The sequence below is a fragment of the Mus pahari genome, chromosome 5 (genome assembly GCF_900095145.1).
Source record: "Mus pahari chromosome 5, PAHARI_EIJ_v1.1, whole genome shotgun sequence".
Taxonomy (NCBI): domain Eukaryota; kingdom Metazoa; phylum Chordata; class Mammalia; order Rodentia; family Muridae; genus Mus; species Mus pahari.
In genome coordinates this window covers 69,894,816-69,913,324 of record NC_034594.1, presented here as the reverse complement: position 1 = coordinate 69,913,324, position 18,509 = coordinate 69,894,816, and the positions used below count along the sequence as shown (strand labels likewise).

The 18,509-nt window shown below is 45.9% G+C and overlaps 2 protein-coding genes across 2 annotated transcripts; both read right to left on the bottom strand.

The window, feature by feature from the left end:
* Positions 1–2,343: 2,343 nt before the first annotated feature.
* On the bottom strand, positions 2,344–3,309 carry LOC110322465 (olfactory receptor 12-like). The gene has a single exon (XM_021199145.1). The coding sequence runs from the start codon at positions 3,307–3,309 to the stop codon at positions 2,344–2,346; it is 966 nt and encodes a 321-aa protein (XP_021054804.1).
* A 6,390-nt stretch (positions 3,310–9,699) lies between these two features.
* LOC110322434 (olfactory receptor 12-like) lies at positions 9,700–10,665 on the bottom strand. Its single transcript, XM_021199104.1, has one exon. It carries the CDS (start codon positions 10,663–10,665, stop codon positions 9,700–9,702), a length of 966 nt encoding a protein of 321 aa, XP_021054763.1.
* Positions 10,666–18,509: the final 7,844 nt, after the last annotated feature.

Here is an 18,509-nt window from a genome sequence, read left to right as displayed (position 1 = left end):
TCTCTCTCTCTCTCTCTCTCTCTCTCTCTCTCTCTCTCTGAATCCAATTAGTGCCACTTGTATGTACATGGGTGTGGAACCATTTGTAGGCATAAAATTTTTGCAACCTACTGTAATGAGCATTCAATTTCTCCTCTTACCCACCACCCACCAGAGAAGTAGACCTGTTTAGCAAAAGTTCTTTGGGAGCGAGCTTGATCTTCTTTGTCAGCAGTTCAGTCCTGTAACAAACGCCAATGCAACTCAGCAGCTGCAGACCAGTCCTCTAGGCAGGCAGGCAGGCAGCACACAGGAACTGGCAGCTACAGGTCAGTCCTCTCAGCAGGCAGATACCACACGTGAATCAGCAGCTGTAGTTTAATCCTGAAGAAACCACAGGCTTGCCAACAGACCAGAGGCAAAGCTTCAGAAGTGGCAACTCATCAGCTGTGTCCCTTGGTGTACAGACGTTTTGTTTTGTTTTGCTTCTTTAAATTTCATGAGGTTCTCTATGTTAGCTATTGGCCTTATCTTCTGAAAAGCTAGAGTCTTTCTGAGAACGCCCTTGCTAACGTCCTTGACTTGGAATATTCTTCACAAGTCACTGCTTGGTCGATGACTGGGTTTGACTCTTCTGTCAAGCTTCTCTTTGTGGATGACAAGAATACCACCTGCTTGTTCCTCTAGACAGTCCAGCATTATCCTTTCAATCCTGGCTTGGAGTGCATCAGGAATGGGTCATATGTGCCTCTGCAATGTTTCTGCCATTTGTGCCCTATGAGTAGCATCCTATGTTATATAATGGTTAGCAACAGACACACTGTTTCCCTTCAAAAAAAACATGGAGTCTGTCTCTGCATGGCACATGGAGGCCTAGGTTTCTCATCACTCAAAAGAAGTTGTTCTCTACCATCCTCATGTGGCACATCTGGTAGACAAGGTGAGCTTGTACTTAGTGAGCACATCTATATCTCTCAATGGTGCAGCTGTGTTCCTGTGTCTCAGATGTTTGCAGTTCTGTTTCTGAAAACTGTTCTCCTAATGAAACACTGTGACCTTGACTGTATCGAGTTCTTGAATTAAGTAGGCTCTGCTATGACTCCTATGGAACTCCAATGGAACTGTCTAACCCCTACTTGTTCCCTATGTGTTCCCCATATTGGACAGTCTCCCCCAAGGCTCCTTGAGGAACAGCCTAAGGTCACAGCAATCTCTTGCGTCAGTTTTGCCCTCCTGACCATGTCCCCCTGTTTTGGTAAAGCAATATATCTTGATCCAGGGTGGTGCCCAAAGGCTCATGGGAGGATGGATGAGTTCCTTTCCTGCATTGCCCATTTCAGTCAACTAGCTTTTGAAGTATTTATCTGATTAAATTTTTATTTTTAAATTGACAAAGACAACAGTTTATAATCTAACCTCAGGGATGCTTACTTCGGCTGTACAGCAGCAACCGCAAAAGTTTGGGAATGAACTGAACCCAATAAATATGTGATCCCAACGGATTGTATTCTGTCAAAAGTCTACGTTCAATGTTCCTTCAGATATCGGTAAATCTGCTTTGCTACATTAGTGTTGTGACCAAGATTCCAACTTGAAGGTTGCCATAAATGCATTTGTTCCTAGATTCTCTTTGTGGATATGTGTTAGCTAGTGTTTACATATTAAAGTCTTCTCCAAAAGGATTTAGTTCAAATTGATACATAAAATGAGAGTTAACATATAATTAGCCTAGTTTTTCTTTAGCTAATAATATAACAGATAAGTAGATAAGGCAGAAGGCCCAGGTCCAAGCTTGGGCTCTCAATAGGTTAGGCTTAGCCACCTATATGCCACTTATAGAGTCAAGAGATGACTCGAGTCAAAGAGAAGAAGTTTCATTAATATAACTACCTTGTTCAGAGTAAATAGCAAGGTCCAGTAAGTGACCTGAGTCCATTAGTGGGGTATTGATGAGGGTTTTATGCTGAAATGGGACAGGGATTGGGACAGAGGACAAGCAGTGTGGTGTGGTTGGTCATGCCCATCACAGGGGGTCTCCATCATAGTTCTAGAAAACAGCCCAAGAAATCCCTTGCTGTTTGAAGGAACAACTGGTTCTCAGGAGGTGATTATTTCCGCCTCCAAGGAGCAGCCTCATTCTTGTAGATAATTGTCCTAATACAGTGGTGTTTACCCTGAGAGATTTTGCTGCTCCTAGAATACAAGAGGACAGAAGAAGTCACACATAAATGCCAGAAGGCGGAAAGTATGCAGGAAGCTACCCGGAAGCAAGCAGGAAAACAAGATTCAAAACACACATAAACTGCCCTAGTGATGAGGTTGTCTTCCACACAACCCTTCCTTCCATCCCCAGGATACCTTCCTTTACACGGCTGCATGTTTCTGTCTCGGTCTCTGTCCCAGCCTCCTCAGGGCATCCTTCACATCCTTGTTCCGCAGGCTGTAGATGAGGGGGTTGAGCATGGGGATGACCAGGGTGTAGAAGATGGACACCACCTTGCCTTGCTCTTTAGATGCCAAACCTCCTGGCTGGCCATATATGGCAATCCCAGTTCCATAAAACAAGGACACGGCTGTCAAATGGGAGCCGCAGGTAGAGAAGACCTTGTGCCTCCTGGATCCCGAGTGCATGCTAAGGATGGTCACGGTGATGTAGCCATAGGAAATCAGGATGACTAATGTTGCCCCCATTAGAATGAAACCACAGATGGCAAACATTACCAGCTCATTGACAGAGGTGTTGGCGCAGGCAATCTGGAGTAGTGGGGGCACATCACAGAAGAAATGGTCAATGTGATTGGAGCCACAGAAGGGAAGTTGAAAAGTGAGGCTGGTCTCCACAATGGAGTTGAGGCAACCTCCACAGTAGGCTGCCAGCACAAGGCAAGCACAGACTGTGGAGGACATGGTCACCGGGTAGTGCAGGGGACTGCAGATGGCCATGAAGCGGTCATAGGCCATCACAGCAAGAAGTAAAGCCTCACTTGTTCCCAGAAAGGAGAAGAAAAACAGCTGTGCAGCACAACCAGCAACTCCAATGGCTTTGGAGGAATAGAAGTTGGCCATTGCCTTGGGGGCAATGGCAGAGGAGTAACAGAGGTCGACAAAGGACAGGTTCTTGAGGAAGAAGTACATGGGGGAGTGCAGGCGGGCATCCAGGGTGATGACCAAGATCATGGTGAGGTTGCCCAGGATGGTGACAACATATAGGGCCAGGAAGACAGCAAAGAGCAGGGCCTGGGTCGAGGCACCTCCCCCAAATCCCACCAGCACAAAGCCCTGCAAGAACACGTCAGAGAGGCTTCCATTCCTGTGGACTGCTATGGCCATGAGTGGGGGCAGCTAAAGAGAGGAAGGTGGAGGGAGAGAGAGGGAGGTCTCATTGGTGTCGTTGGATGTTCCACAGGCTGCAGGAACCTGTTGGTGCCACTGTGCAAAAGTTCACCAGATGCTCTTCTGTGCTGGTCTGACCTGAAAGTGGACATTTCCTCTGACTTTTTGTTCATGGGGATGAGCTGAGAACTGTCTGTGTATGAAGCTAGACTGTGGATCTTAGGGTATAAAGACTCTTCCTGAGCCAAGTGATTCTTAGCTACAGACTTTGGCATCCCTAAGCTGCCTCTGGGTTGCTTGCTACCCATCTCCAAGGACCTTCCTGAGTGACACCATTTAGGAGCCACTCGGGAGACCCATCCTACCCATTCATGTTACTCAATGTCCATAAAATGGACATGAGGATCTGCTGACCTCCCAGCAACCAGATTGGGTCATCTTACCATTTCCAGGTTGGAAATCAGGCTAAGAACATGGCTCTTACCACCCTGAGGCTGTGCCTTTGTCCCCTGCAGGGCTCTGCTCTCCCCTAGGCAGCTCTTACTCTAGGCCTGGTCCATAGATACAATCAACATGCCGAGCCTCTGCTTGCTTGAGCATGTTCCTGCCAGTCAACACCTATATATGATGTGTGGGTGGCCTAGGCCCATGTTCTCAGAAACAGCGAGGCTGGTACCCATGCGTATTGGCTTCCAACTTGATCTCCCTGACATCTCTGTTACCTGTTCCACTTCAGCTTTGGGGGTTTACCTTCCAATTGGAAAATCAGACAGGCTAGCCTCTGCCTTACACCTGCTGTCTATCCCCAGTCACTTTCTCTTCATCTTAGGGACCAGAGTAGTAGGTGAGGAGCACCCTTTTGGGACTGGTCATGGGTCACCACTCTGTAGGTCCCTGAGACGGATGCAGGAGGCTTCTGGGGTTGGGAGCTTAGTTACATAGGGGCAGGTTGTCTGCTCGACATCACCCTTGGGGTTCAAGGATGCTGTGAACGAGGTGGGTTCAGTTGTTGCAAAACTCACCACTGATATCCTCCATATACAACATACAGTGCAGACATGGATCCTGGAGGATCCTGATGGAGCCCACCATCTACTATGGAGTCCAGTTTCCCAGTGCAAGCACAAATGGTCATTTTCTCTTCATAGGTACATGGGGCTTTGTGGTCACTCTTGACACACCCACCAAGAGAGGGGAGGGTGTCTCAGGATTAACCACACAGGTTTTCATTGTAGTAAATGTGGTGAGAATATGCATGCCATGTCTGGATTTTTGCTTCCTGTTGCAGCAAGGACAAACGCGATCTCTCCAGTTTTCCAGGGATACAGGATGCCCACAGAATCAGTGGAGCAACCGGTGACAGGGAATTGAAGGGATAGCCTGTGCTCACCTAGGCCCTGCCACTCCTGAGGCTGTACCATCACTGCCTCTTGTGAGCTGGTTGAACACAGAGCTTTATTACACATAGCTGCAGAAGGGGAGCTTTTATTGAACAAGCTGAACCTAGGGTGGAGGCTCCAGTCTCAGCTCTGAACAGGGTGAAGACCAGGGCTATTCAGGACAGGAACGTTCCTACCACTAAGGAACAATCTACCACCAAGACAATCTGCTGAATGTTGACCCCGCTACCCTCTAGCCACCAACTCTCCTACATTTTCAGTCCTGACAGGTGACACACTTACCATATCTAGGTGAGAGTCTGGTTTGCAACAAGGTCACACAGCCAACAGCTCTCTCCCGGCATCCTCAGGCTGGCAATCCTGGGCTTCTTTGAAGATGGGCATCCGTGGTTCCTGTTCATATGGTGATTTACAGCTCTCTTGGTGGGGGAATGAGATAACTGTGAACAGGTGGGCACCCTGGTGTCTGAGGGTCTGGGGTGAATGTTTTTGATGTCTCGGGCTCTGGGCCCTGTAAAGAGGGAAGACGCCTGCCTTCCTTGCCTTGGTTCCTCTCTGTTCCCTCTCAGACAGACAGTGTATGTTGGGTTCTCCTTGCTTGGGAGGATTCTCTGCATCTGGCAGGGCTGGGACTCTTGGCCTCCAGTGTCCAATTACAAGGACACCATTCTCTGTTGTGGCTGGAACTTCACCCTGCCTCTGAGCTCCAGAGGCTCAGCATTGGCTCCAGCCAATCTCTTTCTCATGGCATCCTCTCTTGGTCTATTGGCAGGAAGCTTTGGTCCTCAGAGACTTGGGGAAGGACCATCGGGAGTATGGCAGAGTCATCTCAGAAAGACCAATGCCCCTCATTAGAACAGTCTCCCAGGTGGGGTAGTTTCCATCCCACCCCCACCCCTAGCCACAGCCCCTCCTCTGCTCTTCCCATATGCTTAAAGAATTCAAGTCCTTTAAGCAATACACTTCCTGCTTAAAGGGATTCAAAATCCAATCCAGCAGTAATAGAAGCTATCCAAACTAAGGGAAAGTGCCTCTCCTGGATTGCAGTGAGCCTTTGCTTCCCCCAATGCTTGATCCTGTGTCCCTTGGGTGACTGTATGTCTGTGGCTTCGGTTGGTGTCTTCATACACCTGGGTCAGTTCTGGACTTGACACTTTCCCTGATAACATATCAGTCAGTACTCACATCTTTTTTTTTTTTTAATAGTTTAATTTTCGAGCTACATCCAAGCGTTGAACAGCTTCTCGCTCACACCCCTACACCCACCCTCCGTTTACTTAGCTCACTCTCCCAGTGTTGCTTCCTGTTCCTCCAGTTTTACTTCTACCCTCATGCTGTAGGTACACATATGGCTTTATGTATCTGCGTAGAATCTGGTGTCCACGAGGAAGAGAAAACCTGGCACTTGTCCTAGGTTACTTAATATGACTAGCTCTAGTTGCATCCAGTTTTGGCAGATAGAATGGGTTGATTCTTCTTTCAGTTGGCAAAATCCCATTGTGTGTGTGTGCATACCACGTTTTTCTCATCCACTCCCCTGTTGCTGGACACCTAGGTTGGTTGTATGACTCAGCTATTATCAATGGTGCTATAGTAAAGGGTGATGTGGAAGTGTCTATGATGTGCTAGTTTGGAGTCCTCAGAAGAGCTTCATCTGGACCATATGGAAGATCTGTTGGTTTTTTTGAGAACCTTCCATACTGAATTGATTAGTTTACATCCTCACCAGCATTTACTGTTTTTTATTTTCTTCATGGTTTCCATTAAGACGATTTCATTTTATTAACAAAATTGTCATAATCTGAAGTAAGACTGAATTTCAGTGTTGGTTCTTTCAAAATTTACTTATTTGGTTTTTCAAGATAAGGTTTGTGTAGCCCTATCTTTCCTAAAGCTTGCTCTGTAGACCAGGCTAGCCTTGAACTCAGAGATCTGTCAGCTTCTGCCTCCCAAAGGATGGATTAAAGTGCTGCTATCCTAATATCTGATAAAATAGACTTTACTCAGAAGAGATGCAGAAGGCCATTTTATTGTAATCAAGGGATCAGTTAACAAAAAATATATTCTATGGTCTGCATATATACATTTATGTACCAAACTCTGGGGTGCCAAATTTCAAAAATTAAACATGTGCTACTGTTTAAAAAAAAAGGCATGTGCCACCACCTCCCATTTAAAGATTTATTTTTTATTTTAGGTGCATTTGCCTGCATGTATGTATGGACACCACATGTGTGCAGTGCCCATGGCAGCTGGAAGAGGGTGCTAAACCTCCAGGGACTAGTGTAACAGTCCCTGTAAGCTGCATGTAGGTGCTGGTTCCAGTGCAAGAGTGCCAAGTGCTTTTAACTCCTGAAGCATCTCTAACCCCTTCCCTGTTGTCCTAATTTGCATCTCTCTGATAGCTAGAGAAGTTGAACATTTCGTATATTTATTGGCCATTTTTGTTTCATATTTTGAGAAGTGTCTGTTTCTTTCATTTATTAATTGGGTTATTTGATTTTGTTAAAACATATTTCCTTCATTTTACTTTGGTAATTTCATACATGAATATAATAGGTTTTGATCAAATCTATACTTTAACTGCTCAACTATCCTATCACTTTCACTTCCCAATTTCATGTGTTCTCTCTCTCTCTCTCTCTCTCTCTCTCTCTCTCTCTCTCTCTCTCTCTCTCTCTCTGAATCCAATTAGTGCCACTTGTATGTACATGGGTGTGGAACCATTTGTAGGCATAAAATTTTTGCAACCTACTGTAATGAGCATTCAATTTCTCCTCTTACCCACCACCCACCAGAGAAGTAGACCTGTTTAGCAAAAGTTCTTTGGGAGCGAGCTTGATCTTCTTTGTCAGCAGTTCAGTCCTGTAACAAACGCCAATGCAACTCAGCAGCTGCAGACCAGTCCTCTAGGCAGGCAGGCAGGCAGCACACAGGAACTGGCAGCTACAGGTCAGTCCTCTCAGCAGGCAGATACCACACGTGAATCAGCAGCTGTAGTTTAATCCTGAAGAAACCACAGGCTTGCCAACAGACCAGAGGCAAAGCTTCAGAAGTGGCAACTCATCAGCTGTGTCCCTTGGTGTACAGACGTTTTGTTTTGTTTTGCTTCTTTAAATTTCATGAGGTTCTCTATGTTAGCTATTGGCCTTATCTTCTGAAAAGCTAGAGTCTTTCTGAGAACGCCCTTGCTAACGTCCTTGACTTGGAATATTCTTCACAAGTCACTGCTTGGTCGATGACTGGGTTTGACTCTTCTGTCAAGCTTCTCTTTGTGGATGACAAGAATACCACCTGCTTGTTCCTCTAGACAGTCCAGCATTATCCTTTCAATCCTGGCTTGGAGTGCATCAGGAATGGGTCATATGTGCCTCTGCAATGTTTCTGCCATTTGTGCCCTATGAGTAGCATCCTATGTTATATAATGGTTAGCAACAGACACACTGTTTCCCTTCAAAAAAAACATGGAGTCTGTCTCTGCATGGCACATGGAGGCCTAGGTTTCTCATCACTCAAAAGAAGTTGTTCTCTACCATCCTCATGTGGCACATCTGGTAGACAAGGTGAGCTTGTACTTAGTGAGCACATCTATATCTCTCAATGGTGCAGCTGTGTTCCTGTGTCTCAGATGTTTGCAGTTCTGTTTCTGAAAACTGTTCTCCTAATGAAACACTGTGACCTTGACTGTATCGAGTTCTTGAATTAAGTAGGCTCTGCTATGACTCCTATGGAACTCCAATGGAACTGTCTAACCCCTACTTGTTCCCTATGTGTTCCCCATATTGGACAGTCTCCCCCAAGGCTCCTTGAGGAACAGCCTAAGGTCACAGCAATCTCTTGCGTCAGTTTTGCCCTCCTGACCATGTCCCCCTGTTTTGGTAAAGCAATATATCTTGATCCAGGGTGGTGCCCAAAGGCTCATGGGAGGATGGATGAGTTCCTTTCCTGCATTGCCCATTTCAGTCAACTAGCTTTTGAAGTATTTATCTGATTAAATTTTTATTTTTAAATTGACAAAGACAACAGTTTATAATCTAACCTCAGGGATGCTTACTTCGGCTGTACAGCAGCAACCGCAAAAGTTTGGGAATGAACTGAACCCAATAAATATGTGATCCCAACGGATTGTATTCTGTCAAAAGTCTACGTTCAATGTTCCTTCAGATATCGGTAAATCTGCTTTGCTACATTAGTGTTGTGACCAAGATTCCAACTTGAAGGTTGCCATAAATGCATTTGTTCCTAGATTCTCTTTGTGGATATGTGTTAGCTAGTGTTTACATATTAAAGTCTTCTCCAAAAGGATTTAGTTCAAATTGATACATAAAATGAGAGTTAACATATAATTAGCCTAGTTTTTCTTTAGCTAATAATATAACAGATAAGTAGATAAGGCAGAAGGCCCAGGTCCAAGCTTGGGCTCTCAATAGGTTAGGCTTAGCCACCTATATGCCACTTATAGAGTCAAGAGATGACTCGAGTCAAAGAGAAGAAGTTTCATTAATATAACTACCTTGTTCAGAGTAAATAGCAAGGTCCAGTAAGTGACCTGAGTCCATTAGTGGGGTATTGATGAGGGTTTTATGCTGAAATGGGACAGGGATTGGGACAGAGGACAAGCAGTGTGGTGTGGTTGGTCATGCCCATCACAGGGGGTCTCCATCATAGTTCTAGAAAACAGCCCAAGAAATCCCTTGCTGTTTGAAGGAACAACTGGTTCTCAGGAGGTGATTATTTCCGCCTCCAAGGAGCAGCCTCATTCTTGTAGATAATTGTCCTAATACAGTGGTGTTTACCCTGAGAGATTTTGCTGCTCCTAGAATACAAGAGGACAGAAGAAGTCACACATAAATGCCAGAAGGCGGAAAGTATGCAGGAAGCTACCCGGAAGCAAGCAGGAAAACAAGATTCAAAACACACATAAACTGCCCTAGTGATGAGGTTGTCTTCCACACAACCCTTCCTTCCATCCCCAGGATACCTTCCTTTACACGGCTGCATGTTTCTGTCTCGGTCTCTGTCCCAGCCTCCTCAGGGCATCCTTCACATCCTTGTTCCGCAGGCTGTAGATGAGGGGGTTGAGCATGGGGATGACCAGGGTGTAGAAGATGGACACCACCTTGCCTTGCTCTTTAGATGCCAAACCTCCTGGCTGGCCATATATGGCAATCCCAGTTCCATAAAACAAGGACACGGCTGTCAAATGGGAGCCGCAGGTAGAGAAGACCTTGTGCCTCCTGGATCCCGAGTGCATGCTAAGGATGGTCACGGTGATGTAGCCATAGGAAATCAGGATGACTAATGTTGCCCCCATTAGAATGAAACCACAGATGGCAAACATTACCAGCTCATTGACAGAGGTGTTGGCGCAGGCAATCTGGAGTAGTGGGGGCACATCACAGAAGAAATGGTCAATGTGATTGGAGCCACAGAAGGGAAGTTGAAAAGTGAGGCTGGTCTCCACAATGGAGTTGAGGCAACCTCCACAGTAGGCTGCCAGCACAAGGCAAGCACAGACTGTGGAGGACATGGTCACCGGGTAGTGCAGGGGACTGCAGATGGCCATGAAGCGGTCATAGGCCATCACAGCAAGAAGTAAAGCCTCACTTGTTCCCAGAAAGGAGAAGAAAAACAGCTGTGCAGCACAACCAGCAACTCCAATGGCTTTGGAGGAATAGAAGTTGGCCATTGCCTTGGGGGCAATGGCAGAGGAGTAACAGAGGTCGACAAAGGACAGGTTCTTGAGGAAGAAGTACATGGGGGAGTGCAGGCGGGCATCCAGGGTGATGACCACGATCATGGTGAGGTTGCCCAGGAAGGTCACTAGGTACAGGACAAGGAAGACAGCAAAGAGCAGGGCCTGGGTTGAGGCGCCTCCCCCAAATCCCACCAGCACGAAGCCCTGCAAGGACACTGCTGAGAGACTTCCATTCCTGTGGACTGATGTGGCCATGAGTGAGGTCAGCTGAAGAGAGGAAGGTGGAGGCAGAAGGGAAACAGTCCTCAACTCTAAAGGTACTTGTCCCATGGAGTGCTGAGATACATCCGTGACATACTGTCCACAAGCCCAGAGGCCTGGGTCGCCTTCCAGGTGGACCAGTGTGGCCTGAAAGAGGGCATCTCCTCTGAGTTACTTAGTTCCTAAGGATGTGCTGAGCCCCGTCCGTGCAGAAGCCTGAGCTGAACTCTGAGGATACAAAGAGGGTTTCTGAGCTGAGCGACTCTCAGGTACAGACAGCCTTTCTGTGTCTCCACACTTGCCTCTGGGTTGCTTGTTCTCCACCTCCAGGGACGTCCTGGGTGATGTCATTTTAAGAAAAAAAAACACTCTCAAGTTCTGCCCTTCCCTCTGTCTCACCCACTGACCTTAGAGTGGACAAGAGAAGCTGCTGACCTGCCAGAAACTGGGGTAGGCAATCTTGTCATCTCTAGGCTGCACTCAGAGCAGGGGAAGACCTCTCTGCAGACTTGGGCTGTATCTGTGTCCCCTGCTAGGCTCTTGTCTTCATCTGACTCCCAAAACTGCTGGAAAGCTATGGTGTGTGCAGACTCTGCTTCATTGAGGATGGGAGGGGCTCCTGCTAGTGACAAGATGTTAGAGATTGTGGCCTAGGCCCATGCCCTGACTCACACCAGGTCTGGGACCCTCATATATTTGGGACATGCTCATGGCATGGGACCTGACTTCACTGCCAGCTCTGTCTCCTTATCTGTGTCAGCTTTGGGGGTTTAAAGGATCCTGTCCCACTACCTCCAAAGGCTTCCTGTGTCATCAGTACAGATGTCCTGTGAGTCCCACCCCATATCTCCCATGCCTCATCATAGTCTCTGACTCAAGAATATTACAAGAGTCTCCTGCCCTTCCAGAAGTTGAGCTGTGTGTTCCTTCCCTCTCCAGGCTGAAAAGAGAGCAGGGAGCAGCCCTTCCCAGGCTGAGTCTGAGCCATGGTCTGTCCCATGTAGGACCATGCTTTTTCATTCTAAGCATAGACTTGATTAGTCATCAATGTACACAGGAGGCTAGGGGATTCCTGTCAATATCTTATTGTTAGATAGAACATGAGATGAGATAGCCCAGTTCTATCCTGTCAAAAGCACCAAGGATTGGTCCTTGGTATACCTGGGACATCCTCATGCCCTCAAAACCTATCTCACTGCTAACTATGCTCTGTATCTCAACTCAAGTTTGGAGGAATTAAAAGATCTTAGTCTTTCCCATTTGAAAACCAAATAGAGTTGGTTCTGCCCAGTGCTCTCAGACCATTCCTCTCACTTTCTCTGACAGTGCTCACAGCATTGAAAATCTTGAAGTGTCCTGAGTGGCGCTCTCTGTGGTCACTACAATATTGGTACACACAGGACTTGGCTGGGAAGTTGCAGGGCTGAGGCACGTCGGTAGATCTGTGTGATGTCCATTCTCTAGCATTCCAGGGGTAGGAAAGTTCTCAGTCTGGGTGAGCTCATTTCTGTGCCCTCCACTCTCCTCTACAGTTCTCCGCAGTTCTCACATGTGTCTGAGTTGGTGGTTGGGGGTCCCATCCAAGCCTACCATGCACTGCAAAGCTAACTTTCCCACTGTGAGCTGTAAGCTGTGCAAGGAATGGTTTTGTGCTTACACTCTTGACACAAACACCAAGGGTCACAGTCCTGAACACACATGGATTTCCATACTAATAATTATGGAAAGAAAGGCTGGTCTGTTGCTTCTTGATAACCCCCAAACAAGCTTGATTTCCCCTGCTTAGCTATTGCCATTTCTGGCATGAGAGAAAAGCATGGGTTGAGGACTTTTCTCTGCTGTGAGAGAGAACTGGGTGATCCTGACAGTAAGGGACAGCCACTGCTCACCTCAACCCTACTCCTGATGAGCCAGGGGAACCACTGCCTCCTGTGAGCTGCCTGGATGCAGAGCTTCAGTCCACCTGCCTGCAGAACTGGAGCTAGTGCTCAATAAGAGGGTCCCCTCAAATCTGCACACCTGAACTGTGCCAAGGCCAAAGATGATCAGGGTAGGTTATGTCAGCTTACTGAGGCAGGCTCCAAGTGAACACTGTTTACCCTTCTGATCTCTGCCTACATAGTTTCTTACTCATCACAAGTGACACAATGAACTTACCTTTCATAAGGGAGTCAGGTCTGGTCTACCCCAAGGTCACACAGCCAATATCCATGCACCCAGTGCCCTGTGCTGCTGAGCTTGGTCTGTGATGGTTGAGGTGGGCATCAGTTGATCCTGTTCCTTAATCAGATCATTTATGGGTTCTTGGGAAGTGGATTGAGATGACTGTGAGCAGAGGTGGTCACCTGGGTCCCCATGAAGATCCGGGATATGCAGGTTCTGGTTGTGACAGGTTCTACGGTTTGTAAAGAATAAAGCCAGGTTCCTTACCTTGCCTGCTCTCCTGTCACTGAAAGTAGAAACCGATGTGCAGAGGTCACTGTGCTGGTGCTGGTGAGGATGCTGTGCTTCTAGCCTTGCTGGGGCTCTTGGCCTCCAATGGCCAATTAGGAAGGTGCTGCCCCACTGACAGCTGGGAGTCTAACTCCCTGGGCTCCAAAGGTAGAAGACTGGCTGTAGCCAATCTCTGCCTCATCACCATCCAAGTCCTATGGGTCGGCAGGAAGCCTCAGTTCACGGGGACCTCGGGAGGTACCATCAGGATGACAGCAGAGACAACTCAGGAGCAGCTGTGTTTAGTGTAACTCATTAGAGTCACCCAACGTGGCCAGAGCCCATCCTCTTGTTGTTCCCTTCAACTTTCCATGTTGATGTGAAAACCACAATGTAAAAGTCCTCTTGTAAGGCAGCTGGTCATTTCCCCTAAATGAGCACTGGCTTTTCTCAAGTCACCAACTCTGCAAATCCAACCCCCACCCCCACCCCCGTGTCATTAGAAGCCTGAGCAAATGAGCTCCATCCCTCTTTTGTTCCTTTTCTGATTGTTTCTGTCTGAAAAAACACAATCCAGTAAGCAGTGATCCAATAGAAGAGACAGAAAAGAGAAAGGCTGGAGTCACCCTCCTCAGCAGTTAGCTGTGTTCCCACACACATCTTGGGGTTCCATATGTCCTCATGCCCAAATCTCAACACTCCTTAGTTTTGCTCTTAAGATCTTCCCTGGGATTGAGGAAGCAACCACGTTCCTATTGGTAGAATGACAAGGGCATGAAGTCTTCATCTGAATTCTGAGAGTCAATCTCTATGTTCTCTCCCATCATGGAAAGAGTACAGGAGTACACAATAGAGCCCCTGCTAACACGTCTGTCATTTATGTCCTACAGGCAGCATCCTAGGTTTTATAATACCAGCCTTCATCCTGATAAACAGTTCCTGTTTCTCTTAAGAAATAGCATGCTTGTGCCATGGGCCAGAAGGTGTGGGTTTCCTTTATGTGGAATTGGATCAGTGGGTAAAACGCTTGCTGCACAAGGTTAAAATCTGAGTTTGAATCACAAAGTGAGATGATCTCTTCACGTGATTCTTGAGGCTTTGAAATTGTTTTGAGAGACAAATTGGAAAATTTTTCAAGGAGCGGGCTAGCAGAAACCTAGAATTCTCTAAGAAGAATGAAGTGGGCATGGATGATGATGGTGGGGCTGCAGAAGACCAGACTGCCGGCAGGAATATGAACACTGAAGGCCTGCTCCATGATGTCTCGAATGCACCATGACCTCTGCTGGACACTGGGGTGGAGGAAGGAATGTTAGAGTCTGACAAAGAGTTTGTCCGCATTATGTCATGTCCAGTGAATTCAAGAGATGCTGGATTTAAAGGGGATAGACTAAGTAGTCTGCTAGAAGAAGTTTTAAGGGGTTCCACATTCAGGCTGTGCAATGGTTATTGCTGGCTACTCCTAGCCAAGCTTTCAGTGAGTTCTGGAAGCAAACAGCAGAGCAGAGAGACTCAAAACTTGCAATTCAGTCAGAAAGGGAATGTAAAACTGGGACTAAGGAAGACATGGTACTTGGAGAGACTCATAGGGACCATTAGAGAGATGCCAAGTACTTTATTTACATCAAGACAATAGGGAAGATGTCCTGAATGTGGTTCACGAATTGGTCCATCACAGGCTACAGACCATGGTAAACTCACTGAGAAACTTCCCTTCTCACAAGAGAGCTTCTAAGGCTCTCACTCACACAAGCCAGCTGAGAAGTGTTTCCCAAGTATCTGTGTCATTGTCCTTAACTGCCTTAAACGCTCAAGCAACGATATGGACAGAGACTACGTATTGTCTCAGCTGAGGTCAGAGTTTTAGGTCATCCACTAGATGGTGGTTTAATAGCTATGCGAATGCAAGCACTATTAGCTCATGGATGTGCTGGAGACAGCATACAGTGACAGGGACTGCCTGCAGGAGGCCAGGATGGAGACATCTCAGAAGCTTTCGGTGTCAGGAGCCATAATGGGACAAGCTAATAACTAGCAGGTGATCATCCTGAAGTGGCCTGTCTCAGATTCTGCGACAGGTGAACCCTCATTAAGCAAGGCTGTGAGGGACTCATTTTAGGAAAGATTCCTGCTATTAATATGCTTTTCCTGTTATTATTAAACATATATAACAATCACTAAGTAGGAGCACACCCCCTTTGAAGCAGATCTCTGTAGATCCATGAAGATGTACTATCTTGTAGTGATGCTATATTGACAAATAGATGACTTAAGTCTTAATGATGATCCTATAAGAATTCCTGAAATTATATCTATGATATTAAGCTCTTTTACTAATGGGACTGCTATTAGGTCCTTTTCTGGTAGTCAAAGCTGCAGTGAGAACTATGTCAGTCTTCCAAGTGTCACCAGTTAATTGCTCTTAGATGGTAACCAGACTTTCTCCTACTCGGAGCACAGTTCAAGAGGTTGTAAAACAATTAACCAAAGGTCATTAAAAGGCAACCAACGATTTATTGTAGGTACTAGGACAGAAGATAAAATACCAACTGGGTTTATCTATACAAAACTTCACTAATAACTTAGTTATGGTTTTAAGCTCTCAGTGGATCTGTGGAGCTCAGACAGATGATGGATGTTTAGCCAGATAATTATTCCTAATGGATATGCATGTAAACATTTGCCGTTGTAAACTTCTATTTCAATTTATGATTTGATATTTTGTGTGAACTTGTGATGAGCCTTGTAACATGTGACCATGTATTCTGAAAGATGTATAAGTACTGAGGACAAAGAGAAGCAAGATCTATGATCAATAGAGCTAAGATCAATAGAGGAGACTTTTTTTGCCTTTCCCCACTTAGACTAGAATCTTTTCCCTTTCCCCACTTAGAGAATTTTCCCGTTTACCCACTTAGGATCTTTCTGCTTTTCCCCTTAGATAGCTTTCACAGGAAACTTTTTACAACTTGGTAATAAACTCTATCATCACTTCTCTAAGTGTCTTCTCTTCCTGCGACTTCTAACCAGCAGGCTGAAAGTTAGAGCTCAGCAGTTCCTGCTGAGCGAGACAAGGCTACCTACTTAATCCTTTGTGGTTTGAAGGAGAGGTGCTAGGTGACAGAAACTGCAGTTTCTGGCCTCAGAGGATCACATAAGGCAGCTTAGCTACAACAGCATAGTAACCTAGGCTTAGATAAGTAAACTTTTTATTATACAGCAACCCTAAATATCTTGACAAAGTCCTACCCTCTGCCTAAGCTCTCCCCCCTCAACCCGGCCCCCACTGCTATTGCCTCAAGAAGAACAGACAAGAAAGAACACCCTATGCTGGGGCTGACCCCAGCACTATGGCAGCTCCTTGTAGAAAAGGATGGGACTCTGAGAAGCAGGAGACACATCCCTCCAGGGGACATGCCATCTGAAAAATGGACTGCCTGCTGTAGGCCAGGATGGAGACATCTCAGTCGCCCGCAGCAGCTCTTTGTAAAAAAACCAGTTGTTCCCATTTCTCCTAACCTTAGCCCTAGACAACGGCTATATAGATTTCATTTGTGTGTGACTGCTTTCAGTTGGCCTTGGTGTGCATAATTATTCTATTATCTCTGACTTTCCTACTTCTTTCTCCTTCTGCTCTGGTGAATTCTGTGAAACTAGATGTTCCTTGATGTAATGATTCTTAAACAATTAAAAAATTGAGGCATGAGACACAGCACAGCACAATCCTAAAGGCCTAGGTGCATGCTATGTGTTCTCATATTGGAAGCAATGTAATAACTGCACAATGGTAGTTCCAGATTAATGCTTGACTTGCAAAGAAAGTTTGAAGAATTATTAGAAAATGAAATAGAGCCAACATTGGGACTCCAAGAAAGGAAAATTATTAAAGTTATGAAATAAGTTTTGTATAACATTTGAGAGTGGTTCTTGGATAAACAAGTATAGAATATGTAAAATCTTATATTAGTAAAACTAAGTCAAAACACTGAGACTCTTAGGAGAGTCATTGTGTGTAATGTACAGAAGCAGAAAGCTAGCAGAATTATTGAGTTAAGGGTTAAATTGATTCTTTCTGGCCACTGCCTGGCAGCTTTGCTCATGTCATTTATCATTAGAGCTTCATAGGAAAATGCAAGTAGCTGGTCTCAGAGCTCTGAGCTCTGAAATATAATAAGTTAAAGTTTAAATAATGGTAAGTTTGCAATTATTATTATTTTGGCTATAGGCCTGGGAATAGACAAGCTTGAAACTTTGGGGAACAGTTGTAATTCTCGATTCTTTGTGGGACATGGTTATTCTTTTGAATTTGATATGGCAATGATTGTACAGTGTCTTTTTTTAAACCTGCTTTTGGAGTATCAATAAAAGACTGGGGCAAGAGAAAGGCAGGAGAGCAAGTAGAGAGCATGAAGAGAGCAAGTGAGGAGTGTGTGAGGGGAATGTGGAGAGTGAATGAAGAATGAGAGAGAGAATGAGAGAGAGAGAGCATGAGAAGAGCATGTGAAGAGTGAGTGAGGAGAGGATGTGAGGTGTGTACAGTGTGTGTGTGTGTGTGTGTGTGTGTGTGTGTGTGTAAAAGAAGAGTGCACGTGGTGTGTGTGTGAGATGTGTGTGAAGGGTGTGTGTGAGAATGAAAGAGGAATGCACAGAGGTGTGTGTGAGTATGAGAGTTCAAGAAAAGAAAAGCACATAGGAGAAAAGCAGAGAGCACAGGAGAATGCAGAGTGTGTGCAGCCTCAAGTTGCGAGCGAATGAGCGAGAGAGAATGAGAGAGAAGAGAAACTTTGAACCTTGAAAAAATGCCTGTCAGCTTGTACCCAAAAAAGTAGTCTGTGTATATTTGTTATGTCCCTTCCAGATATCCCTGCTTCCAGTTGAGAACTCTGATCCTGTGTTGAGGCTGGACCCCGGCATGGATGGTTTCCACCCAGATTACAATGGGAGGTCAGACTATGGACAGCAGGGTTGCTGTACCTGTGGGCGGTGCTACTCAGTATCAGGTGTAAATCATGGACTGCCATAGTGACATCATTGAGGCACATGGGATGTTTACTAGTCAGGGCTGTGACATGCCCTTAGGAATGAACATTGTACTAGCAGAATCTGTTGGATTTGGGTCTTACATTTTGTTCACTCTTCCTTTCTATGCTCCCATTATCTCTTGTGGAAATGTGTCTTCTATGCCATTGTAGTACGGGAGTTGTCTGTCTTAGTCACTGTTCTATTGCTGTGAACAGACACGATGGCCAAGACAACTCATATAAAATGAATTTAACTGGGGGCTTGCTTACAGTTTTGGAGGGTGAGTGTATGATCTTCATGGCAGGAAGCAGACAGATATAGTGTTAGAGCAGTAGCTGAATATCCTGAACCACAGGCAGCAGGGAGAGAGGGAGGGAGGGAGG